The 25,869-nt window shown below is 46.3% G+C and overlaps 3 protein-coding genes and 1 pseudogene across 4 annotated transcripts; 3 read left to right on the top strand and 1 right to left on the bottom strand.

Annotated features, from left to right (window-relative positions):
* Positions 1 to 946: 946 nt before the first annotated feature.
* LOC127777136 (sulfite exporter TauE/SafE family protein 5-like) lies at positions 947 to 4,160 on the top strand. 2 transcript variants are annotated; one of them, XM_052303677.1, is made up of 4 exons: positions 947 to 1,827; positions 3,129 to 3,269; positions 3,356 to 3,576; positions 3,643 to 3,759. In XM_052303677.1, the coding sequence occupies exons 1-3, from the start codon at positions 961 to 963 to the stop codon at positions 3,542 to 3,544; spliced, it is 1,197 nt and encodes a 398-aa protein (XP_052159637.1). In that variant the 5' UTR covers positions 947 to 960; the 3' UTR covers positions 3,545 to 3,576; positions 3,643 to 3,759. The 2 variants fall into 2 exon arrangements, with proteins under 2 accessions (XP_052159637.1, XP_052159628.1); XM_052303668.1 differs by having other exon boundaries at positions 956 to 1,827; positions 3,356 to 3,505; positions 3,643 to 4,160.
* Positions 4,161 to 6,742: 2,582 nt separating this feature from the next.
* Positions 6,743 to 8,949, top strand: LOC127758940 (sulfite exporter TauE/SafE family protein 2-like). The gene is made up of 4 exons (XM_052283948.1): positions 6,743 to 7,504; positions 7,934 to 8,074; positions 8,153 to 8,302; positions 8,407 to 8,949. The coding sequence occupies exons 1-4, from the start codon at positions 6,911 to 6,913 to the stop codon at positions 8,713 to 8,715; spliced, it is 1,194 nt and encodes a 397-aa protein (XP_052139908.1). The 5' UTR covers positions 6,743 to 6,910; the 3' UTR covers positions 8,716 to 8,949.
* Positions 8,950 to 12,011: 3,062 nt separating this feature from the next.
* On the top strand, positions 12,012 to 13,143 carry LOC127760047 (uclacyanin 1-like). Its single transcript, XM_052284256.1, has 2 exons — positions 12,012 to 12,219; positions 12,358 to 13,143. The coding sequence occupies exons 1-2, from the start codon at positions 12,060 to 12,062 to the stop codon at positions 12,939 to 12,941; spliced, it is 744 nt and encodes a 247-aa protein (XP_052140216.1). The 5' UTR covers positions 12,012 to 12,059; the 3' UTR covers positions 12,942 to 13,143.
* An 8,441-nt stretch (positions 13,144 to 21,584) lies between these two features.
* Positions 21,585 to 25,129, bottom strand: LOC127754617 (purple acid phosphatase-like; annotated as a pseudogene).
* Between the last annotated feature and the right edge of the window lie 740 nt (positions 25,130 to 25,869).

The following is a 25,869-nucleotide window of genomic DNA, read 5'->3' as shown; positions in this document are numbered from 1 at the left end:
ATAGCTTGGCAATGTTTGATTGTACGAAGGTGATGTCGATTAGGATATGATGTGCATACGTTATACGTGTAGTGAGTATGCATAAGACATGCAATATTTATAAATTTTGTCTCTACTTACAATGGTATGTATGCTTACAATGGTATCCTAATGAGCCCCTAAATAAGATGAGCTATGTTGTGTTCTTTTTGCCTTATTCCGCACGCACTAGACAAGTTCATGCACCAAAATGAATATTTTACAAGTTTGTGCACTAGATTGCACCTACTTAACAAGTTCGTGTACCGACGATGTAATTTACTCAAGAAAAAAAGTAAGACGACTTGTAATATAAAACAGAGGGATTGCCTTTTGAATTCTGAAAAATTCAAAATTGGTATAACAAAATTTCTCAAATAACAATTATATTCAGCAAAATGGCTAATATGACAGAGATGATGGGCCTTTTCAACTCACTTATTTTTCTTATACTAAAAAAATATAAAACATTTCCTCTTGGAAAAAAGCCTTACCTATTCGGCTTGTTTGGCAACTTGAGAGAAGGGGGATGGGAGTTGACACGAGGAAATTGATGGTGAGATTAACATGGGAATTTGATTTTTCATCCCAGTCTCTTGTTTGGTAGAGGTGGTGGAAATTGATAGGGAGTTTAGTTGGAGATTAGGTCATTAATGAAAACAGATGGCTGAGATTTGTTTTGGCGAAGTAAAGGAGGAATTCCCTCCCAATTACCACCCCCTACCCAGGTATTGAAAAGGGGGAGTTCATTCCTCAATTCCCCATCTCCATCCCACCAAAATTCCCATGTCTCCCGATCAAACAAAACATTTAATAGTCTCATCCCTCTAAACTCCCAATCCTTCCTAAAAACTCCCCCTAACCAAACGGGCCATTTTTTCATAAATAAAGTTTAGAAACTTTTCTCCTAAAGTAACAAGTCTAGCCGCACACACCCAAAGCATGGCTTATAAAACCAGCCAGAAACAGGCTTTGGAGGGGCAAAATACTCCACACCGTGCGAAGCCGCGAAGGGCAAAGAAGATGATGACTAATACCAAGCTCTTCCCTCTCGTCGCTGCCATCTGCATTTCCTTCCTGTCCGTAGCGTGCGCGTCCAACTCCACCTCGTCGCACCCCAGCTCCAGCTCTAGCCTCCTCACCAAACCGCCGCAATGGCGGGAACACCTCCTCCTTGCCGACTCGTCCTCACACGTCGGCCTCAGCCTGAACACCGTCGCCGCATGGCTACTCTCCTTCCTGGCCGCGTCCGTGTCGAGCGCCGGCGGCGTGGGGGGCGGATCGCTGTTCCTCCCCATCCTGAACCTCGTGGCGGGGCTCAGCCTCAAGCGGGCCACCGCCTACTCGTCCTTCATGGTCACCGGCGGGGCCGCCTCCAACGTGCTCTACAACCTCCTCTGCACGGGCTGCGGGCGGCGCGCCGCGGCGGTGATCGACTACGACATCGCCCTGCTCTTCCAGCCGTGCCTGCTCCTGGGCGTCAGCATCGGGGTGGTGTGCAACGTCATGTTCCCGGAGTGGCTCATCACCGCGCTCTTCGCGCTGTTCCTCGCCTTCTGCACCACCAAGACGTTGCGTGCCGGGCTCAGGATATGGAGCTCGGAGAGCCGCGGCGCCACCCTCGCAGTCGCAGCCGCCACCGCGCACGGCCGCGAGGAGCCCCTGCTGCTGCCGCACGGCACCGATGCCGGCAATGGCGGTGGTGCCCGCGGCGACGCGGGGTTCCCGTGGAAGGACGTGTCAGTGCTTGTCATGGTCTGGCTCTGCTTCTTCGTGCTCCATGTCTTCATTGGCGATAAGCATGGAAAGGTATGCCCCCCTTGCTTGCTAGCCTCGTGACGTGTTCTGTCGTGCCGCAAGCTTCTCGAGCCTCCGTTACACAGTTAAAGCAACAAGACCAACGCACCATGCAACTTCACTGTACAAGTGTACATGGTGGTTGCTGATGCACGAAAGTGACGCATAGGCCAGTGCAAACCCGCAACGTTGGGTAGGAAGGAAACGGATCCATGGAGGCATGGACCATGGGTAGGAAGTATATCTGTTCGTGATCCAAAGCAAAGATACTCCAGAATGTGCCCTTCGTTATCACGGGTGCCTTTCTGCTTGTCAGTTTTTGCTTGCACTATGCAGTTATGCTCTCCATTTGTTGTTAGCTTTAGTGGAAAGTAGCGGCTAGGTTTGCTTGCTTCCTTTGCTTTAGTGAAAAATGTCAAAGTCAATTTTACTCGATAGGAATGCCTCACTTCATCTCAACACGCGCCTTTTTCATGAATTCTAGATAGGTATCGAGTCGGCCTGGAAATGATAAAGCAGCTCACATAAAGTCGACATGTTCTGAAAAGAAAATTTAGGGGATATTTAGATCTAGGGGTGTAAAATTTTAGCGTGTCACATAAGGTATTATATAGTGTGTCGCATGGGGTGTTCGAGCACTAATAAAAAAACTAATTACAGAATTCATCAGTAAACCGCGAGACGAATTTATTAAGACTAATTAATCCGTCATTAGCAAATGTTTAATGTAGCACCACATAGTCAAATCATGGAGCAATTAGGCTTAAAAGATTCGTCTCGTAAATTAGTCGCAGTCTATGTAATTAGTTATTTTGTTAAGGCTATATTTAATACTTCATACAGGCGTTCAAACGTTCGATGTGACATGGTGAAAAATTTTGGGATAGGATCTAAGTAGGGCCTTAGCAGTTTTCTAGCTGATATTAGTTTGTTCCAGAAGTTGATTGACCTGGAATAACCTGTTGAACTCGTGTGTCTTTTCGGTAGCATGATGAATTGTTTTCTAAAAATATATATAAGCTGATGGAAGGACAACACCAAATCATATAGCTGGAGCCTGGAGGCTGGCCAATTCTCCCTGAAAACAAAAATAAATCGAACGTCGTGTCAGTGAATTACTGAATTGGGACCTTTTCTTCCTTGTTAGAATCATAACATTGTTCTTCTCCACATTCATTATATATGAACTGGAAAGATTGAAGACGTCAGTGGCAATTTTGGCAACTTAACCATACCGAGGTTGCAGTTTAGAAATTCTGGCCATCAATCATACTCATATGCATGATTCCAACATTTTGTTCTTATCTGCTCAGGGTATGATCAGGATAAAACCCTGTGGAGTTGCATACTGGTTGATCACCCTGTCCCAGGTTCCTTTCGCCGTGGCTTTCACAGCTTATATTATATACGCGAAGAGGAAGAAACAAGTTCTGCATAATCAAGAAGATGGCAAGGTGGCATATTTTGTCTTTTATTAACTGTTCTTGTGACAATTACTTACAAGCAATTGGGGCTCATGAACCATTACATGGTCATGTAGGCAAATCCGGAGAGCACTAAAATGGATACCTTGCCCACGCTTCTATTCCCACTGGCTGCTTTTGTCACCGGTGCTCTGAGCGGCCTCTTTGGCATTGGGGGAGGCCTACTTCTGAACCCTGTTCTTCTTCAGATTGGAATACCACCGCAGGTACAGTGGTACACACACTACAGATTCTTAAGCTACTGAAACTATGGTCCTATGGACCTATGGTTACCAAGGTATGATCAGTAGTTTTCTGTCGAGTCCATGATTCATGCAGTAGCATTACCATCCTTGATTTGCAGACTGCAGCAGCGACGTCTTCGTTTATGGTCCTTTTCTGCGCATCCATGTCGATGGTTCAGTTCATCCTGCTAGGCATGCAAGGCATCGGAGAAGCTTCTGTTTACGCAGGGATCTGCTTTGTTGCTTCGGTTGTTGGAGCGGTGGTGATTGAGCGAGCTATCAGGAAGTCCGGGAGGGTGTCGCTGATCGTGTTCTTGGTAACTGGCATCATGGCGGTCAGCACCGTGATCATCACCTTCTTCGGAGCATTGGATGTATGGGCGCAGTATACTAGTGGAGCTTACATGGGTTTCAAGTTACCTTGCTGACATTGTCAGTAAGCTAAATATGTGCACACAGTTACACAACAAAAAAAAAAAAAACATCGAGTGAGAGGTGCTTGCTATAAATGGGCTTGCCTGAAAGAAGATTTTGTTGTCCGTGTCATAACAGGTAGTTATTAGCTTACAGAATTCTCACTACAATAAATACCATTTCGGCATTTTTGATGCCCATACTGAAAAAGAAGCCTGACTTACGGTGATCCACGTAGCAGTAGAGTGCTTAAAACCAATTTCCCCCTCTTTTTTAGATTTTTCTTTTAAATATGCTAAATCTGCTAGTATCAGTTTTCTTAGTTTGCCCCCAAAAAACCGTATTAGTTTTTCTAGTTAATTTTGAAAAGGAGAGTTCTAGTTTTATCACACTAAAACGCCAGAAAGTACTATCAAGAATTATCTTGATTGGGTAGACGAACTTCTTGTCAGAGCACATTTGACATCGTCCAAATAAAGTGCCCTTACTACCGTGCAATGCTTGGAAAGCATTTCAATCCGTGCAATAGTTGGAAAGTATTTTCATCTCGAGAATATCCCCTCGTTTTTCGTGTTATTCAAATAGTCACAGTTTTTTTTAGAAAGCAATATCATAAATTAATATAAGATATGTTATTCCACAAACATTGAAATTTAAATCCAACCTGTGCTTTGTACTCCAATATGGAAATGTTTTAAACTAGTAAGGGGATGTTCCCTCGTTTGTTCAAATACTATTTAAATTGCTGTTAAAAGTTCTCAAACAAATTGACAACATTGATACCATATACTATATAAGAGTGATTTTACAGTTCTTGAGAAGGTATGATACCTCTCGATACTATGAGATACGGAAATTTGCACTAAAAATTTTGGTACACCTTGTTATCTCTTGAGGACTCTAAAATTTATCTATACATAAACTACTCCACCAAACCAAGTCAAAACTCAACTCACACATTGAGAAAAAAAAAAGACAAACCCAACATATGAATAGTCTTTGGTACTCCCTCCGTTTCAGGTTATAAGACTTTTTAGTATTGCTCACATTTATATAGATGTTCACGTATGAATTTGTATTTTTTTTAATGTTTCGGTGGAATTTGAATATGATTTCTGGTGAAGTGGTAGATATCGCTATACTCTGCATTGCCAAAAAAAAGAATATTTTACAACTATTTATATTAAATTTGATTCAAAAAGTTACATGAGGGAAAATCCCTCAAGGGTTAGGTATTTATGTTGCCCTCCCGTACTCCAACCATATCTAAAGTAGTGAAAAAACTAAAGTTTTTCACCACCTCGATGTGCCACGTCATCGGAAAATAAGGACCGTTGGATGCAGCTTGGTATTCAACATCTGCCATTGGATCTCAAATAAACTTGACTAGAAAACCTGGCCAAGTTAGAGTCTTCTAGAGTCTTCAACAGGAGTTTGGAAAGCCAGTCATCCACGACCTGCTCAGTAACCGAAGCGTCACCAGGTAAACAATCCACCCTTTCGAGTCAGCGACCATCAACACCGTGCCGCCTCCCTGGCCATCCTCCTCTCTCTAATCCACACAGTTGCCCTCTCCGTTTGCTCTCCCTAATTCCGGTCGCCACCACCGCCTCATTTTAGTAAGAGATGGGGGACTAAGCAGGCAGGTTCAAGTGGTGTTGCCTGCACCTTCGCAGGCTATGAGATGCTTGAGTTCGTTCGCCGCAGCGAGTCCTCTCGCCAAGAGGCCGGAGCTCTTCATCATCTCCGGCTAGCACCATGTAAAGCGTACTCTCCCAACTCCCTCTCGCTAGGAAACAGGAAATTAAACTTTGACCATTAACAGTTCAGAATGGGTTAACAGTTCAGAATGCGGGAGATGGCCAGATGGGAGCCTAAACTGAATCATGTTTTTTATGTCCACCATCATTAACAGTTTGCTCCTTACGAACATACTCTATTAAGCAAAGCTATTTGCTTCCTCAAGGTACCTACGTTTCATGATTTTCGTATAGTTTTGAACTCTGTTTATTTTTTAGGCCCGCCATATCTATTTGCAATTCATACTTTGCCTTGGATCTAATGACGAGTTACTACTTAATACTAAAGAATGGTGTGTTCAACGAACATAACATACATCTCTAGATGTTAAATACTGGATTTCTTTAGTTCAGAAATGCCATATTTAGTCATATTTACACGAAGCCATAAACAATTTTGGTTCGAATAAGTGACTCTTGATAACAATCAGCGAGGGATCAACAATGAATATAATTTCGGTTTGAAATTTCTAAAATTTTGGTTACTTCTGACCCACAACAACACATTATCTCGTCCGAAATTTTGGTTTTCTAATATTTATAATTTGGTTAAAGTTTATTAAAATTCAGTCAAACTTTGTTAAAAGATCAAATAATTTTGGTCCAAAAATCATGAAAATTCCTGGATATTTCAAAAATTTCGGTGACACCGAAATTCCAAAATTTCAGTTCAAAACAAAATAGGGAACCCTGTGGATCAGCTAAAATGGCACATATATACTAATATACATAAGATACTTAAACAGGCATCCAAGTCGCGCAAAGCACGACTATGTGGCTAGTTGATGTGCATTCCGACTCAGAAAAACGTCTAAATACATAGTTGACCAAACTAAACTGTTGTCGACAGCAGATGGAAACTGTGCACGGAATATTTATCTGCAGAAACATCTAAACAAACAGGTAAACAACAGGAATGTCCACGTCGTAAGTATCAACTAGGTCTATTACAAATAGATTCAACTCCTACTCTTAGAATCTACGAAGAGCCTACCAGGCACATCATAAAACACAGAATCAACACGATTACACGGACATAACCAAACTCGCCTCCAAAACATTGGCAAGCTGATGAGTTCCTCACCACTCAGAAGCAGGTAATCGCTTCATTTCTGAAACAACCCCCAGCTCCACTCCGCCCCTCTCTCAGTGGAGATTGCAGCAGCTAGCATCGATGGACCTTGGTACTGTTCTTGCATGCATCCTTTCCTTCTTGGCCGCGGCCTTCTCCAGCGCCGGGGGAGTCGGAGGCGGCTCATTGTACGTCCCCATCCTCAACATCGTCGCCGGGCTCAGCCTCAAGACGGCGACCGCGTTCTCCACGTTCATGGTCACCGGCGGCACGCTGTCCAACGTGCTCTACACCCTGATTGTTCTCCGCGGCCACGAGAAGGGCGGCCACCAGCCGCTGATCGACTACGACATCGCTGTGGTCTCGCAGCCGTGCCTCCTCCTCGGCGTCAGCGTCGGCGTGATCTGCAACGTCATGTTCCCCGAGTGGCTCATCACCGCGCTCTTCGCCGTGTTCCTCGCATCCGCCACGTTCAAGACGTACGGCACCGGGATGAAGCGGTGGCGCGCCGAGACGGCTGCGGCGAGGAGGATGCTGGAGGGAGGGAGCTCCCTTGGCGATGGCGCGGGGGAAGCGCTTCTTGGCCAGAAGGATGGAGATGGTCATCGGCGTCAATGCGTTGACTTGATGGTGCTCGTCACCATCTGGCTTTGCTTCTTTGTCATTCATCTGTTCATAGGAGGCGAGGGCGCCAAGGTATGAGAATCTGTTACCTAATACTAGTAGTGATTTATTTTGCCCATTCGGATAATCCATGCCTTCATTTGCGCAATTGATTTTTCATCAGTTGTTCATTCAAGTGAACTGATTAGTGATAGCTAGCAGCCTAGCATCCAGGGGCGGATCCAACGTGGGGGACTCGAGTCCCTCCTACACCTACAAGATCCATGGATACCCCCGGAGCATCCCCTTAATTTTTTCACCATAAATGATAAACTAAAGGTCTCTAGATGGCTAAAGGTCGAAGAAACTGTATAATTGAGTCCCCCAATTTTTTTTCCTGGATCCACCCCTGCTAGCATCCATTGTCAAAGTTCCAGTTTTTATGATTAGTCTCAGCCTCTCTCAATTTGTAAGGACATTTCGTTCAAAAAGAATTTGTAAGTACACATTTATTTTCTTCAGGGGGTATTTGACATTGAGCCATGCGGAGTTACATACTGGCTCATCACCATAGCACAGATTCCTATCGCTGTGGCTTTCACAGCGTGTATTGTGCACCAGAAGCGAAAATCACACGCTCAGAACAGCCAGGAGTTTGACCAGGTACACTAAAACAACTCAAACATATGGTTTATTACGTATTTTTTTGATAGCCATCAACAAATTTCCTTGGAAATGTAGGCAATTTCAGTGAAGAGCAAGCTGGAATCTTTGCCAGTTTACGTCTTCCCGGTAGCTGCTCTGCTGACCGGCGTTATGAGTGGGCTCTTTGGCATTGGAGGCGGCCTGCTTCTCAACCCTGTCCTACTACAAATTGGAGTGCCCCCAAAAGTAATTCATGTCTGGTTCAAAAGTAGTATTACTATTAGAATATTAGTAAATGCCATAGTGGTATCTACTCGCTGACGCTTGGTTCTGATTTCTTTTTTGTTCAGACAGCATCGTCGACGACGATGTTTATGGTTCTTTTCTGCGCCTCGATGTCGATGGTTCAGTTCATAATCCTGGGAGTTGATGGGATCGTGACCGCGTTGGTTTACGCCATCACCTGCTTCGTGGCTTCGATCGTCGGGCTGGTGGTGATACAAGGCGCCATCAGGAAGTCAGGGAGGGTCTCGCTCATAGTGTTCATGGTCGCCGCCATCTTGGCGCTCAGCGTCGTCGTGATAGCTTGCTCCGGAGCGGTTCGAGTCTGGGTCCAGTACGCGAGTGGACAGTACATGGGCTTCAAGATGCCATGCTGATGAACGATTGATGAGAATATTTTTTTGGCAGATCGTAAGCTCGCATAGTCGCATGTACGTCAGCATGCTGAAACGGTGAAAATGTGACAGTTTGATCCATGGAATGGCTGGCACGAATAATCTGTTGTGTTTGCACCAAACGCTTCGGCCACTTTGGTCTTTGGTTTGATGGTGTGTATTTTTTTTTAGAGGGCAGCTACACAACAAAATCCTGTTATTATGAGATACTAGTACTTCAAGTGACACCTCCCTTTCCTTTCTTCTATATAGGTGAGATTTCACTTGGTGAACGTGTGCCCCCTCCTGGTACCTGGTACCACGTACCATAGGCGCGATACATATCCGATTCCTCCTTGATATCGTGCGCGCGATACCTCGTCGCCGGCATTGCTCCTATGCAGCCAGAGCAGCATAGCACAGGCTGATACCTGATACCTGATACCTAGCACCTAGTACCTAATACCTGGTACCTGATACCTGGTATCTGGTACCTGGTACCAGTATGGTACTGGCTGCATGGTGTGTGGTACCTAGTACCTGTGGAATTGGAGAGATTCAAGAGGATGGGACAGGGGAATCGATACCATCCATATAAGCCAGAGAAAAAAAATCAGCAAAGGGCATCATCAAGCAAAAAAAGAGAAAAACACACATGAGGAAGGGATGCAAGCAGCGGTGAAGCATTGCCGGCGTGGGGGGGTGGAGGAATCAAGCCAAAGCGGAATGGAGTGCTAGGGGTACCTGCAGGTATCGAAGGAATGGATGCGAGCAGTGGCGCAACACCACCGGCATGGAGAGGCGGATGAACGGAGGGGAGTGGCGGCGGTGCAGCATTGTCACGTGGGGGCGGAGGGACGGAGGAGCTCGCAGTCCTCGTCGGCGGCCGCGGCAGCGCGAGACCTCTCACGTTGCTTCGCCACCGCGCCGCGTGTTCCTGAGCCAGCGGGAGGAGCTCCGCGGGGCGCCGCCTTCCCCGTCACCGGCGAAGGAGAGGGGGTTGAGCGTCCTCCACGCCCAACATGCCACCCCACGCAGCTAGCCGCCGTCGTCGTCGTTGTGCTCATGAGGGTGGTAGTCAGACTAAAGGGAGAGGGAAGGGGAAAAGACAAAGAAGAGGATAAGATGCTAGATATTTATGGTAGTAGTTTTCCCATGTGTACGGAATACTGCTAAGTAGTTTTGTTGTTTTTTTAATAACAGATCAATATATTGACTCGGTTTTTTAAAGAAAGCCCAGAAACATACATAATGTCTGATGGTGTTTCTCATGTGATCAATCGTGAAACATGCATGGCCTGTAGTCCTGTAGTGCTGTGTTTGCACGACACGTTGCCGTCATTTTTGGTTTGATGGTATTGAGCGAGCTTCCGACGTGGGCTAGTCAAGTTAATGGAAGCAGAGCGGAATAAACCACACACGAACACATCGAAACAAGCCCATCTTAAATCTCACTTGGTCTTAAGGGCATATGCTCAACGCAGGGAGCACCTCCACCATCCACGTGAGCAAAAGTGATCAAAGACTCAGCTAGGGATATGCCTCACACAGTGCAAGCCATACATCCATCTTATTTTGCACCGCAGTACCTGTCAGTCAGTCACATTTTGCATTGAAGCCCTTAGATTACTTTTATTTGCATATAAGTCCAATATTTGCAGTATGCCCCTAGAAATCACAAACATATATACACATCAACCTCTCCTCTCCTCACCATCTCCCCAACCCAATCTCTCTAGCACCTCTTCTCTCTCCGGCGGTCTCTTTCCCGGCATCGACTCTCTCTCCCCACGCCTCCCCTTCCCGGAGGCGCCGCCTCTCCCCGGCCCAGCCCTCTCTCCCCACCGCCGAATCGAGCGGCGGCGGTGGCGGATCGATGCATCGGCGGCGGATCAAGCAGCGGCGGTGGCGGATCGACGCGGCGGCCGCAAATTGACGTGGCGGTGGCCGGGATCGACGCGGCGGACGCAGATCCATGCGGCGACGGCCGGGATCGACGAAGCAGCGGCCGGTCTCGACGCGGCGACGACCGGACCGATGCGCCGTCGCGCTTCTTCTCCCCCACCGACTGATCTCGAGCTCGCCGGATCCGCACGACAGTGACGACCTCGACCTCGACTATGATGGCAATGGCGCGGGAGCTCGAGTTGTTGGCGAGCTGAAGCGATAGCATGGGGAGACACAGCTACCCAACGCGCATCCTCGTCGATTCTTCCGGTCAAAAGTGTGATGCTTCTGACAAGGGTGTGCTGACCTCCTATAGCATTCATGCACCCCTGCAGGGATGCGGCTCCTTCCGACGTGGCGTGAATATTCGCTTTGGGAGGTGTGAGATCTTGCTCGAGGGTGGAGCCTTGGGCATGCCCTAAATCTCACTTGGTGGAGCTACGCAAGAGACCGGGAACCTTTTTAGCCCACTCAATACATGGCCCACATATAGCTTGCGCAGGCTCAGGCGGCGCAGCGGCCCTGGCCCTGGGCCCCTTGTGCGCGAATCGGTTGCAGCGAGGAACCGGGGTCGCGTGCCTCCCGCTTTTGGCAAAAGCTACTCTACGCAACCTCGCTATCGCCGGTAGCTTTTCCGCGGCACGCTTCCGTTGCAACCGCGTTGGCGCAGCACGGAGGCGGCCGTCGCATGCGTCCCCGTCCCCCCGCCCGCGCGCCGCGCACATGCGCCGAACCGGCCCGCGCCTCCACCCGGCCAGTCCCTACGCTCTTGGACTGTTCACTTAGCCGCATCCAGCGCCGGGCACCTTCTCCGTCTCGGTGGATTGCACGGGACAACGGCGCGACGGCAAAAAGGCGCCTCGCGGACGGTGCATGCGCGAGACGCGGGCGGGCGCGCGCGGCTCGGTTTCCCGAACTTTTCTTCGGCTGTTTAACACTACTGGCACCTACGTACGTGGCGGGGCGCTCCGGTGCGCTTGCCATCGGCGGGCGTTCCTCCCGGCGGAATCCGTTTGTCACCGAGCGGCCGCGCGTTGCGACAGCCTGTACGTGCCCAAGGAATGTACCGTTCGGCTAATCGGCTCGGCTTGCTTGCGCTGCATGCACATGGCACGATCGGTGGAACATATAAAGCCTGGCAATTGCAGCCAAGCTATTGCTGCATGCTCCAAATATTCATATGCTCAATTCGTCCTACGGCACCTACTAACTCCTTGTCTGCTTCCGCGCGCCATGATCTGTGGCAGCGAAATTCCGTGCCGGGTCTGATAAATTATTCTGTACCCTTCGGATCGACGTAGGGACAAACTGACACGCTAATTCCTCTATAAACATGGAGGCCCAGATCGAGAACATGCACCAGTGATACTGTCTGGATCGTCAAGCTTTGTGCGGCGAAGATGGTAGATATGAAGGCCGCGATTTGCATCGCTGCGGCAGTCTCACTGATCCACGTCGTGTCGGCTGCCGATTACACTATCGGCAGTGCAGCCGGCGGCTGGGGCGGGGAGTACAAGGCCTGGGTTGCATCGCAAACGTTTTCTCCTGGAGACACTCTAAGTAAGTGTACTAAGCTGCACACAAATTACTGCAATTTTTACCAACTAGTGCGGTCATTAGGACTACAGTAGGATTGCTGTCGATTAATTTACGTACCGCGTTCTCCTGCTCATTCTTTGCGGGCAAAACACTGTGCAGCATTCAAGTACAGCTCGTACCACAACGTCGTCGAAGTGACCAAAGACGACTACGAAGCGTGCTCCGCGACCAGCCCTGTCTTCGCCGACAGCAGCGGCAGCACCACCATCGTGCTGACGACGCCGGGGAAGCGCTATTTCATCTGCGGCGCGCCGGGGCACTGCCAGTCCGGAATGAAGCTGGTGGTGGACGTCGCCGACCGCCCCGCACCCGCAACGCCCAGCCCACCGCCGTTGCTGCCACCTTCTCCACGACACAAGAGGCGGACTGCACCGGCGCCAATGCCGTTGCCGCCAGCGCAAGCGCCAGTATGGTCGCCGGCACCAGCACCCGCGGCGACGCAGCGAAGGCATTCGGGGCACAAGAAGCACAGGAGCAAGCACCTTCCGCCTAAACCGGCGCCGGCGATGGCTCCCACTGTGCAGTCCGTGGAGGCAGATTTTCCGGCGGCGGCTTTCGCACCGATGTCCTCACCACCTCCCCCGCCGCCGATGTCGTCGGACGCTTCTGCCGTCGTGCGTCAAAAGTGGCGCGATGTCATAGTCGGCCTAGTAGCTCTTGGGCTAGTTGTTTTGGGTGTATGAGTTGGGGAGAAGTTTTAGGCCAAGTCATGGATGATGCTGATTATGTGCATGCATGTTAATTTAGTCAAGTGTTAAGGTGTGATTTGTTGAGTTGAGGATTGTGTTTTTACATGGTTTTCTATGTGTTAATTCTAAGTCCTTGAGTCCTGACGACTTGTGGAATGAGATTATTAGTTTAAGTGACAAAGAATGGATTTGCTAAACTACAGTAGAAACAAAGTCGAGGGCAAAATCTTGCGAATTGCTAACCCTCTTCTTTTTTTGGTCCATTATCAGAATCTCCCTCTAGGGGCCTAAGCTTCATGATCTACTACTTAGCCAAGACATGATCACTAATTTCTCGATCTAAAGCGGAATTGGATATACCAGAATTTAAAAAATCCTTTGGTCCCGCTTTAAGGAAGTCATCGATCACATTCTTTGTGTCGATTATAAGTCCTACATGCAAGACGACCGATCGCCGCTTGATGCCCAAGGCGTCACCGGTGATCACTGTCCGAGAGCCTTGATCTCCTTCAAGGGTCAATCCTAATGGGCGGGTGATCGCTCCCTCCCCAGTGATCACCCGCCCCTCCCCCTTACTATTTTACCTCCCATTCTTCTCTTAATACTACACCATAAAAATTTAAATTAAAATTCAAATTTGAAACGTGTACGTAAACTTTTTACTTATAAACTTGGGTCTATAAACTAATATTTGAATTCAAATTCAAATTTAAATTTGAAACGGGTATGTAAACTTTTAACCTATAAACTTTGGGTCTATAAACTAATATTTGAATTTAAATTTAAACTTTAGCTGTATAAACTTTAGATGTATAGAAATACTATATATATAAAAAATATTTATATTTGAATTCAAACTCAAATTTGAATCGAATATAATTCAAATTCAAATTTGAATCGGGTATGTAAACTTTTGACTTATAAACTTTGGATCTATAAACTTTAGGTGTATAAACTTTAGATGTATAGAAATACTATATATGAAAAATATTTGAATTCAAATTCAAATTTGAATATGATATTTGAATTCAAATTCAAAATTGAATCAGATATAATTCAAATTCAAATTTGATTCGGATATATAAACTTTAGATCTATAAACTTTAGGTCTACAAACTTTAGGTGTATAAACTTTAGATGTATAGAAATACTATATATAAAAAAATATTTGAATTCAAATTCAAATTTGAATCGGATATATAAACTTTTGGTCTCTAAACTTTAGATGTGTAAACTTTAGGTGTATAAACTTTAGGTGCATAAATTTACTAAAATAGGAAAGTAATGCGGTGCCAAAAAAGGAAACCAGGTGGAGGGAGGGAGGGGGAGGGGGGGACTGATCGCCCCGGGCGAGCGATCGCCCGCCCAGTAGCATTTCCGTCCTTCAAGGGGTATCCTATAATGTGTTTGGAATCATTATTCGGGATGTTGAAATTAGAATGTAAAAGGTACAAATTACACCAATAAACTACTGTGGTCGACCGAATTACCCTTCTAAACTCGAAAACCAGATATCGCTCACTCTGAACTTTCAATATTCGAACGAAACACCCCCCCCCCCCCAACACACACACAACACTGTTGCGAGCGGTTTAGGTTTGAATAGCACATGTGATAGTCTAGTCAGCAATTTTTTCTAAAAAAAAATTGCTAGGGCCCACTCGTAAGAATCCCCACCCCACTCTCTCTCCTCCCTCCCTTCTGAAGTGCGCGGCGGCGGGGGACATGGGGCGACACGGCATGGCGGTGCAACCGGCATCTCTTCTCCCTCCCCATCTTAAGTGTGCAGCGGTGGGGGAGAGGGGGCGGCGCAACCCACGACTCTTCTTCCTCCCCTTCTGAAGCACACGGCGGCGGTGGCGAAGACGGGACGACACGGTAGGGCGACGCGACCGGCGGTGGCATGGAGGCGGAGGTGAGTGCGATGCGTGTCGGCGGCGTCAAATCAGACCCGGCACATCCTTAGAGAACACGCAGCGTTAAATACAGTAGCTCTACAGGTGCCCCGCCATGTCGACCTGTCTTCCCCGCCATGGCCGCCGCCGCCGCAGCACCTTTGCCTTCGACCGCGCCACCCTCAACACCGCAGTCGCCGGCCTCTGCGGCCGCCCTACCACATCGCTCCCTCTTCCTCGCCATGGCCGCCTTCTCGCGCAAGTCCGGTGGCGGCGGCCGCTTCCTCGACCACAGGAGAACGAGGCGGATGGTGAGCTTGACTGGCCGACCATCGCTAGCATGCTGCTCATCCTCGACCGTGCCACATTTGGCTCTGCGGTCGCCGGCCTCTGCAGCCGCCCCGCTGTGCCGCCCCCTCTCCCTCTCCATGGCCACCTTCTCGTGCAAGTCTGGCGCCGGCCGCCGCTTCCCCGACTATAGGAGGATGAGGCAGATGGTGAGCTTCATAGGCCGACCACCGTCAGCACGTGCCTCATCCTTGACCTCCACCGCGATCTAGCTCGCAGCCGCCGGTGTGCCGCTTGCTCTCAGCTTCCGAAAGAGTGAGAGATAGAGAGGAGAAAGAATATGACAGGTGAGCACCACCATTTCTTCAAATAAAAAATTGTTGACTAGAGTGCCACGTAAGACCAAAGCCACTTCGGGTTGAGTTAGGGGGGGCTGGGTAATTTGTCCGGTATTGAAAGTTAAAGGTGTGCGATATCTTGTTTTCAAGTTCAGGGGGGTAATTCGATTGACTATGATAGTTTATGGGGTAATTCATACTTTTTCCAATTAGAATAGGGATAGAAAATTAAGGTTTTAGGTAAAGACTTATAGTGAGATTTGTCTTATACGATAGGAAAAAGTACGAATTACCCCCCCGAACTATCGCGGTCGTCCGAATTACCCCTAAACCACAAAACCGGACATTATTCACCCCCAACTTTGCAAACCGGACGAATTACCCCCCTCGACCCAATCCACGGTGGTTTTGGTCTACGTGGCGTACACATGGCATCCCAGTCATCGTTTTTTAAATAAAAAATTATGGGACCCACCTGTCATCTTTCAATTTCCCCTCTCTCTCATTCTTCCTCTCTTCTCTCTCTCACTCTATCTCTTCGTCTGTCTCTCTTACGGATCGGCAGCGGCGGGAGACACGGAGGGGGGCGGCGGACGGCGGGGGGCGGCGGACGGCGGCGCACGGGGGCGGACGGCGGACGGTGGCGTCGCGGCGACGGCCGAGCGTAGGCGGCTGCGGCCCTACGGGTGCGGCGCACGGGGACGGGTGGCGGACGGCGGCGTCGTAGCGACGGCCGAGAGGAGGCGACTGCGGCGGCGGCTGCCGGCGCTGCTGGGTGAGCGGCGGCGGGCGCGGCTGGACAAGCGGAGGCGGCGGGCTCGGCTGGGCGAGCGGCGGTGTAAACCCCCGATTTTGGAAATCGGAAATCTTCTGTGTTTATCCGTACCAATCCCTGGATCAGTAGTTGGTACACACATACATAGTTGGATCACAACATATCATGAATGAGTTCAGGCTAAAAGAGTTAAATACTTACATTAGGGCCAGGTAGGCCAACAACTATCAGAGAACCACAGCGGAAGACAAAATATTATAAGGGCCCGGTTAACATGCCACAGGCAGTCGACTGGGGAACGAGACCTAGAACAAGACCGCACTCCGATCATCTTGTTGGATACGCAAGCGTACCGACAAGGGTTTCTCTTCAACACTCTCCTAAAAGATATATAAATAGCAAGGGTGAGTACCAACCGTACTCAGCAAGCCACCACAACAATAATGCATATGATAGAGGTATTTCAAGGAATGGCTTCAGGTTCCTTTGCGCAAAGCAAGTTTTGCAAATCTTTTCACAAGCCTAAGACCTAGCATAGACTGATCAAGTTTTAATACCAGTGTCCACATTAAACAACGACGGTTCTGTCCACCATCCATTGTGATCCCAAGGATAGCTTCCCGCCATTGAGTCGTCATGGTTTTCTGAGGACGTCCACCTTCCCTCCTCTCAGGAAGTGGCTCCATCAGCATAAAATTCATCATGCAATATCCCATCCCCCACATGTTAAGAATTTAGTGTCTAGCCAAGTGTAATACACGTCCCGGTGCTCAATATCCGCGAGCACGGCTATTCGAATAGATTTGGTTTACTCACACTGCAGTGGATGTACACTTTACCCGCACTCCGCGACTGCCCAACACATGAGCCTCGTCCCAACACATGAGACGTATCATGGCAAAGCTTTTCGATAACCTCGCATTGGAAGTACCCGCTCCATGAACCTTACATCCTCATGCACTCTAGGCGTACACGGTTTCTAGCAGTGAGAGGAGTTCTGCGCACCCGGGAAGAAAGGACTCACACATGCATTAAGTTATAATTATGTTTAAATTCTCACATGGCAGTCCTACCAATGGCGACACCACTGTAGACACCCGCCTCGCGGTTCTACCAATGGCTGCCCCACCGTAGAGCCCCTGCCTCACACATCAAGAAACCACTATGCATGGATACTGCCTCCGCTCAGCTATCTACTCCGCTAGGTCTATACCCATACGAGAAGTGCGGTTGTACGGGGGTCGTTTCATGCTTAACTTCATGGCTCGATCCTTAATTGACCGAGGACGGTACTAGCCTTTTCCGGATACCACCCAAATCCTCCGTCCGCCCCAATCGAAAATAGTTGTTTAATTTTATTTCTCCTTTCACAAATCATGTCATCAACATCATGGCAATGTGGCGCTCATGTCTCCACATGCCGCATCTCAATTACCTTCCCAAAGGTAATTGCCCAAGCATATAGCATTTGATAAATATGAGTATGCATGATTCTAGATTGGCATCTCTAAGCATTTGTCATAGTTGACTAGGGACTCATACGTAATCATGGTTACAAGGGAATAAGGGTAAACAATAATCAAGGTATGGCATATTCACAAATAGGATGTTCATCATTGCATGCAATTTTATTTGTAAACAAAATAATTTCGCAATTGGGATCAACATGTTCAAAGAATAGTGATGACTTGTCTTGCTCAGGATAGTCCTTATTCTTGGTATAATTCTTGATCAACCTTCACCTCCTGGAAGTTGCTGACGTTGCCTCACAACTAACCGATACATAAATTCTATAATACGCAAGAAAAACCAATATTCAAACAACAACCAAATATGCACAACAAAATATACTATTCGTGTCTGCTTAATGGATTCCAATCACGCTAGGGGCTAAGGTTTCTTAATCTTTGTATTGTCAACGTGGCCTATTTAGGAGTTAACCAACATAGCATTTATGGGATACATATATTTTTGGCTAATCGGTGGTTTAGTCTATCAAATGGCTATAGAAGGATTATGGCTATGTATGCATCTATCTAAATAGGACGGTTATATACTAGAGGTTCTGTTGTTAGATGGATTTAGGATCAATCAAATAATTACAGTGAATCATTTGTATTATTATTTTATTGATGGAAGCTTTACTTTAATTATGAACATATTTTACTTGTCACAATAAATTATAAAAGGTTAATAATTATCCATGCTTTGTATGTTAGATTTGTTTAGGTTAATCATTTTATGGTTACAGATTTTCCCATCACATAATTTTACAATGAATAATCCTAATTTACAGTTGAACTATAATTATAATTATATGAGGTCAAGATTTATAACTAGTATTTATCTAATATACATGTTTGTCATACACTCCCTCTAATTTAATATATGCAACACGCAAATTAATACTATACCGTACAACTATAATGGGATGTATAGTATATGTGTAAGCAACAATGTCTTATTATTGGATCATATATTGGAGTAGTTGCTTTTTACTGTAAGCTATACAATACATGTTGATTTTAAGATGGCTCTATTTGGTTAACTAATGGATATCAACCGACTATATATATATTCTACTTCACATGACATTGTATCAACTAATTTTTAAGTGGTCCAAATACAACTAGCTCTGTGATTACTCTCCTAAACAAGTTAAAGATTGTTTATATTTTAGTTACAAAATATGAGGCTAAACTTTATGTAAATAATTTATAAGTCATGGATTTAGTTATATTTGGACATAGGCTAGTAAATGGCACTAATATTTTCCTTTACACCCATTAATTTGAAGGATTGATTATAACTAATTTATTTGGTTGCTACAGTGACAATACATATTAAAGATAATTATGCTACTGTACAATATCCATTTTTATTTATTGGCACACTATTTAGGTTAACTATTATCTAAACATTTGATATTAATTGATTTATAATTATAAATATATTTTATTAAATAGTGAATTATATATCATTGGAAAGCTTATGAATTTAGATGAATTTAGGTTCAAGTTTTACTCAAATCCGAGTTAAAATGAATAAGTTATGCTAGTGTAAAGATTCAAATTTGAATTAATCCGAGAAATTGCGAAAAGCTACTGTTCATAAACGATTTATTTTTAATCCAAGACATATCCACAGCCTTGTACCAACTGACAAGTGGGACCCTGGGTTTATTTCTTTTTCCTACCGAATTATTTTCTAAAGGGAAATAGGAAGAGCTAATGACAAGTGGGGCCCACATGTCATAGACTCGAGACCATAAAACTTCTATAATTAGATTTTTAACCACCCGGACCCACATGTAATAGACACAACTAATAAAGATTAAGAAGGGGATTACTATTCACCAATTACGTGGGGCCCGATCTAATCTCTCCTCTCCTTCCTCTCTCTTTCTTCTTTTCTCTCTTCCTCTCCCTCCCGGCTTCTTCTCCCTCCTCTCTCTCTCGGCTCTCTGGCGACAGCGACCGAGCAAGGGGAGGAGGCGGCGGCTTACCGACGGCGGCGGCGGCAACGCACGGCGCGGCACGGCACTCGGCGCGGCGCGGCGGTGGGGTCGACGTCGGAGCATGGAGCGGCGACGAGGCACAGCGCCGCGGCGGGGCGCGTCGGCTCAGCGGCGGCGGCGGCTTCCAAAGAGGCGGCGACGCCGGGGACGGGAAAGAGAGGGGAAAGGGAGGGGAGGTGGTGAGGGTGGTGTGGGAAGCAATGGGCAGCAAGGGGAAGGGGTTTATACAGGGGGAGGGGGGGCGGGCAGTGCTTAATGATGACGGCGACGTGGCGCGGAGGCGTGGGGCTCGAGGCGCGGCAGCGGCACATGGCGACGGGCGAGCGGCGCGCAGCAGTGCGAGGCGACGGCGTCGGGCGACAGTGACGCACGCGGCGCGGCAGGGGCGCGAGGCGGCGCGGCACGGCGACAGCGCACGTGGAGGGAGGGGCTCGAGATGACACGACAGACGACGGCGACGGCGCGCGGCGGGATGGAGACGGCGCGGCAACGGCAACGGCGCGGGGCTCGAGACAAGCGGTGACGTGACGGCGACGGGCGACGCGACGGCGACGGCGGAGCGTCGACGGGACGGCGACACGGCGACGGGACAGCGCGGCGCGGCGCAGGGCTTGGCGCGCGGCGATGGCGGCACGACGGTGACGGGCGACGCGATGGCGACGGGGCGTGACGCGCGGAGGGGTGGGGCTCGAGGCGATGCGACCGGAGACGGCGACGGCGCGCGGCACGACGGGACGCGAGGGGGCGCGGTAGCGGCGCGCGCGGCAGCGGCGAAGTGACGGCGCGCGGCGGCTCGGGGCGCGAGGCGCGTGCGGCAGGGGAGATGGGACGGGCGCGCGGCGGGGCAGGGGCGCGAGCTGGCGCGCGGCAGGAGGAGGAGGAGGGCTAGGACGGCTAGGAACCAAATCGAACACCTAGGGGGCTAATGAACAGTGCTAGCCAGCTATTTAACCCTATTTTAGCCTATTTCCTATATAAATTTTATTCTATAAATCCTAATTTTTACACAAATCAAGTTTACTCAATATTTGTGTTATTCTAACCAATGGATTCACCCTAGATTAATATTACCCATATTTATTTATTTATCGCACAAATGAATTCTTTTTAGATTAATTTGAGCTATTGGCCCTAAGGTGAACTTATATATTTTTGAAGACTTTGGGGTACTATTAAATTTAATATAACGACTTGTCATGATTAATACATTAGCAGATTGGTCAAGTTTAGTTGTATAGCAATATATTTTACACAGATAGGTTCAATCTATTTATTCTATAAATAGTAAATTGAGACTCAGCACAATATTAATCTAATTGTTTAATTAAAACCTCACATAATTTTATAAAGCTTAATTTAATTATATGACCATTATTTCATGTGAATTGGTTTACCTTTATATAGACCATTATAATTTAGTAATATTTAATTACTCCTAGTGAAACTATGTTATAGATAGAGTTTCATTATAAATGGTCATCATTTCATGTGTATTTAGATGTCATGGCACGCAACACATGGTTCACGTATTTAGTATTTAATCCATAATTTAAATTAGTAATTAACCTTCCGTTTGTCTGGCTTTGTTTTCTTGTGCGTAATTATTTGTAGGGTTAACAATATTATATTCTCGTAAATTTATCTATTACTTAAATTTTAAATTTTAGATCCTTACTTTACTTTCTTTGTGATCATTTACGGTTTGGCAAGCAATAGCAATAACAACCGGCATGATGCAAAAGTTTTAAAAAGTTCGAAATTTTAGTGATTTTTATTGTCTTGAATTTTCAGGATGTTACAGGCGGCGTGCGTGGCTAGGCTTCGTCACCCATTCTCGATGCCCCCGACCTCGTGCGCCGCCTCCACCGCCGTTGACGTCTTGACGATGTCGTAGTCGATGTTGGCGAACCTGCGGCTTCGCTCGTACGAGTGGACGTGGGCGGCGAGCACCAGGTCCACCTTGGCGTCGACGAGCCACCGCTCGTACTGGACACGCATCATCTCCCCCTCCATGTAGTGGTAGTTGTTGCTGTTGTACCACGGCGAGTACATGAGCACGATGCGGGTGGCGAGCTCCTCCTGCAGCCATGTGCCCATGTCCACTGCAGCGTGTACTTGCCGTAGGTGGAGTAGGAGGCCAGCACGACGACGTGCGCGGAGGCGAATAGGCGATCTTGACGGAGTACCAGAAGGGCTTCGTGCTGGCGGCGGCGCGCGCGCGGTACGGCGTCGGGTAGCAGTGGGTGAAGGGCTTGAAGGGGACCGTCTCCCCGAGCTCCGGCACGAAGTCCAGCTCGTGGTTGCCGGCGGTCCAGATCCATGGCTGGTACGCGACGCTGTGCTCGACGGGCACCGAGAATGGCGGTGGGGAAGGAGGATCCCGCTGCCGTCATCGCCGCCGCTGTCTCGCCGTCGGTCGGAGCCACCTAGCCACACCCACTGCCGCTCGCTCGCCCACGAGAAAGAGCATGAGGTGATTAATATGACATGTGGGCCCTATTTTTTTAATTTTTTTTTTTGGTTGATTGGATTTCCACGTCGGCGCCACGTGTATACCACGTAGGATTAAAACCGCTTTGGAAGTGCTTAGGGGGGTGATTTATCCGGTATGAATACTTGAAGGTGTAAAATGACCGGTTTCATGGTTTAGGGGGGGTATTTCAACCGACCGCGATAGTTCGGGGGGGTAATTCGTACTTTTTCCTATACGATACTGGTGGTACTTAGGAACGATCCAAAAGATGGGACTCTCAAGGATGATCCAAAAGAGTCGTCCGACAAGAGAGAGAATATGACAGGTGGGCCTCACCATTTCTTTAAATAAAAAATTACTGACTGGACTACGACAAAAGACCAAAACCACTTCGGGTTAAGTTAGGGGGGGTAATTTATCCGGTATTGAAAGTTTAAGGTGTGCGATATCTGGTTTTTGAGTTCAGTGGGGTAATTCAATCGACCGCGATAGTTCATGGGGTAATTCGTACTTTTTCCAATTTGAATCGGGATAGAAAATTAAGATTTTAGGTAAACACTTATAGTGAGATTTGTCTTATACAATACTGGTGGTACTTAGTGACGATCCAAAAGGTGGGACTCTCGGGATCCAAAAGAGACGGGAGCGCCTAAGAGACCACAACAAAATTTTAGAAAATGTGCGTGATCTGCATGACTGCGTGCGGAGTAGACTATATCCACTACTGGAGAAGTGCTCATCTCTCCCGGTTCGCAACCCCCTTTACTCCCGGGTAGCGAACCGGGACGGAGAATCCGGGACTAAAGATGGCGGTCTTTAGTCCCGGTTCAAATACCCGGGAGTAAATCTCCATCTTTAGTCCCGGTTGGTGAGGCTGAGCCACGTGGCCGGCAAAGCCATCTTCACCAACCGGGACTAAAGAATTTTCTTTTATTTTTTTTAATTTGGTTGTGCTGCCTGGTGTGTGTGTGTGTATGCATAATATAGAAATGTATATATTACGCACATGCATATATGTGTGCACTATATGTATATCTATACATATATATATAAGATATATATGTATAGATATACATATAGTGCACACATATATGCATGTGCGTAATATGTGTCTATATATATATATATATATATATATATATATATATATATATATATATATATATACATATATATATATATATATATATATATATATATATATATATATCTATGTATGTATATACAAATATGTGTGCACTTAAGTAATTAGAGGCCATATGCATATATATATATTAACAAAATATGAGTTTGCAAGTAAGTAAATATACACATATATTACCAAACCAAGTACACAAAAGTAAATGCATGTGTGCATATATGAATATATAGATATATATTACAATTTGTTCGGACGTTGTAATCTTTGTTTCTGCTACTACGACTTGGTGACATCGGAAGAAGAAGGACTGGCTTTATGAATAGTCGATCCATCGTAATAGAATTCTCCTGTGGGATGGAGAATATGCTTGTTGATGAATCCCATTATTTGTTCTTGAACAGCCCTTATGAAATCATCGTGGGTGGTGTTATCTATCAGGTAAATCATCTGTTATTTGGAAAAAAAACGGGATTATATATATGAAACCAGTAAGCAATAATTGACGGAAGAATAAATTTACGTACTTCAAGGTCCTGGCCAGTCCTGATTTGGTGTGCTAAGCAGTGCATGTAATGGCATACGTAGTAGCCGCACAAGTTAGTCCCCTTTTCCTGCTTTGCACACTAAAAGAGAAATAATAAGAGACTTAGTATGCATATCTGATTTAGAACAAAGAAGTGATTCAATACAAAATTGGAGCTAGCATGTACTAACCGGAAAATTGAACCTCCGGGTGAGTTTTTCATTCCAGATCCCGCGGACCAATGTACGGAACCAAATCCATGCTCTATTTAGAGTTGTTAGGAAGGATTAATTTATTATCCGAGATCTAGTAGTTATACAATGATTCATAATGACAGTGCAATATATGACAATACCTATCTATCACTTCGAAAATCTTTGTGAAAGTTTTCTCCGGTTTATCCATTGAATCGTAGACATGAACTTTGGATTTCTCAAGGTCAAAAAGAAGAAGGACCCAATGGAATCTGCAATTTGCATTACATGATACATAGTATGATTGTAGGAACTTTGTAGGAACAAAATTGAAGGAACAAAATTGAAATTAATTATGATTGTAGGAACTCACGATGTGTTGTAGGGAAGTAGTATGAACCTCTTATAATGCTGCTGCACCAGGAAATGGACGATATTGTCCTCGGTTTGTTTCTCGTATTGTTGCATCATTCTAGCATGTGATTTGTTCCTAAAAAACCGCTTCAGCCTTGGTATTATAGGGAAATACCACATCACCTTAGCAGGAATTCTCTTCTTCAAAGGTTGTCCGTCAACTTCACGTGGATCATCTCGTCTTATCTTGTATCGTAGTGCTTTGCAAACAGGGCATGCTTCCAGGTTTTCGTACTCACCACGATACAGGATACAGTCGTTCGGACACGCGTGAATCTTCTGTACTTCCAGACCTAGAGGGCAGACTGTCTTCTTAGCTTCGTACGTACTTTCGGGCAATTCGTTCCCCTCCGGAAGAATGTTCTTTACGAGTTTCAATAACTCGCCGAATGCCTTGTCACTCACACCATTTTTAGCCTTCCATTGCAAGAATTCTAGAATGGTACTCAACTTTTTGTAGCCCTTCTCGCAACCTGGGTACAACGCTGTTCTGTGGTCCGCTAACATGCGCTCCAGTTTCTGCACCTCCTTTTCACTTTCACAGTCCTCCTGTAAGTCCCGCAATATTTGACCAAGTTCATCAGCACCGTCATTCCCTTCAACATCCAGCTCCGCCTCGCCCATTGTGTTTTCTTCAAATCCGCCATACTAAGCCCAGTCCAGAATGTTCTCATCTTCTACTTCATCTTCTTCCATTGCAACCCCAACCTCTCCATGCGAGGTCCAACAATTGTAGCTACGCATGAACCCCCACTGAAACAGGTGGGCATGAATAGTTCGTGTGGTGGAATACTCCTTCTGGTTTTTGCACTTGTCGCATGGACAGCTTATAAAACCGTTACGCTTGTTATCATTGGCCACACCCAAAAAATAATGCACGCCGTCAATAAACTCTTTCGACCGCCGATCCACGTACATCCATTGCCGATCCATCTATATGAAATATATATAAATCGTAATTATACAAAATCCAAGATTTACAAGGTAATTACATAATAATACAATAATTGAATATAATTATTCATACAATTAATCATTATTATTAAATTCATTGTACATATTTTTCATGTTTTAATTACATTATAAACAAATATTTAATATGTTTTTCTTATTTTAATATTAAATTAGCTTAGTTTTATAATTTCATACAAAATTATATGTAATTATTCAAACAAGTATTTATAATCTTCTTTATTCCCTACACACACTTTTTCTCTCATCATCTTCCATCACATTTTCTAGAGGAAAAAATATGTAAAAAAATAGCTCCAAATGTAGATGCTAAGCAAAACAAAGAGTAGGATGAAGTTGCTAACCTTTTGAAGACCTCAAATTTGTATATTACCACCAAAAAAATTTGCTTA

This window comes from Oryza glaberrima, chromosome 1, assembly GCF_000147395.1.
Source record: "Oryza glaberrima chromosome 1, OglaRS2, whole genome shotgun sequence".
NCBI classification, from domain to species: domain Eukaryota; kingdom Viridiplantae; phylum Streptophyta; class Magnoliopsida; order Poales; family Poaceae; genus Oryza; species Oryza glaberrima.
This window is presented reverse-complemented; position numbering and strand designations above follow the sequence as displayed.

Coding starts and splice junctions, on each gene's coding strand:
- LOC127760047 (XM_052284256.1), top strand. CDS start 12,060: ATGGTAGATATGAAGGCCGCGATTTGCATCGCTGCGGCAGTCTCACTG. Junction 12,220..12,357: donor TTCTCCTGGAGACACTCTAA/GTAAGTGTACTA, acceptor AACACTGTGCAG/CATTCAAGTACAGCTCGTAC.
- LOC127777136 (XM_052303668.1), top strand. CDS start 961: ATGGCTTATAAAACCAGCCAGAAACAGGCTTTGGAGGGGCAAAATACT. Junction 1,828..3,128: donor TTGGCGATAAGCATGGAAAG/GTATGCCCCCCT, acceptor TTATCTGCTCAG/GGTATGATCAGGATAAAACC. Junction 3,270..3,355: donor ATAATCAAGAAGATGGCAAG/GTGGCATATTTT, acceptor ATGGTCATGTAG/GCAAATCCGGAGAGCACTAA.
- LOC127758940 (XM_052283948.1), top strand. CDS start 6,911: ATGGACCTTGGTACTGTTCTTGCATGCATCCTTTCCTTCTTGGCCGCG. Junction 7,505..7,933: donor TAGGAGGCGAGGGCGCCAAG/GTATGAGAATCT, acceptor TATTTTCTTCAG/GGGGTATTTGACATTGAGCC. Junction 8,303..8,406: donor AAATTGGAGTGCCCCCAAAA/GTAATTCATGTC, acceptor TTTTTTGTTCAG/ACAGCATCGTCGACGACGAT.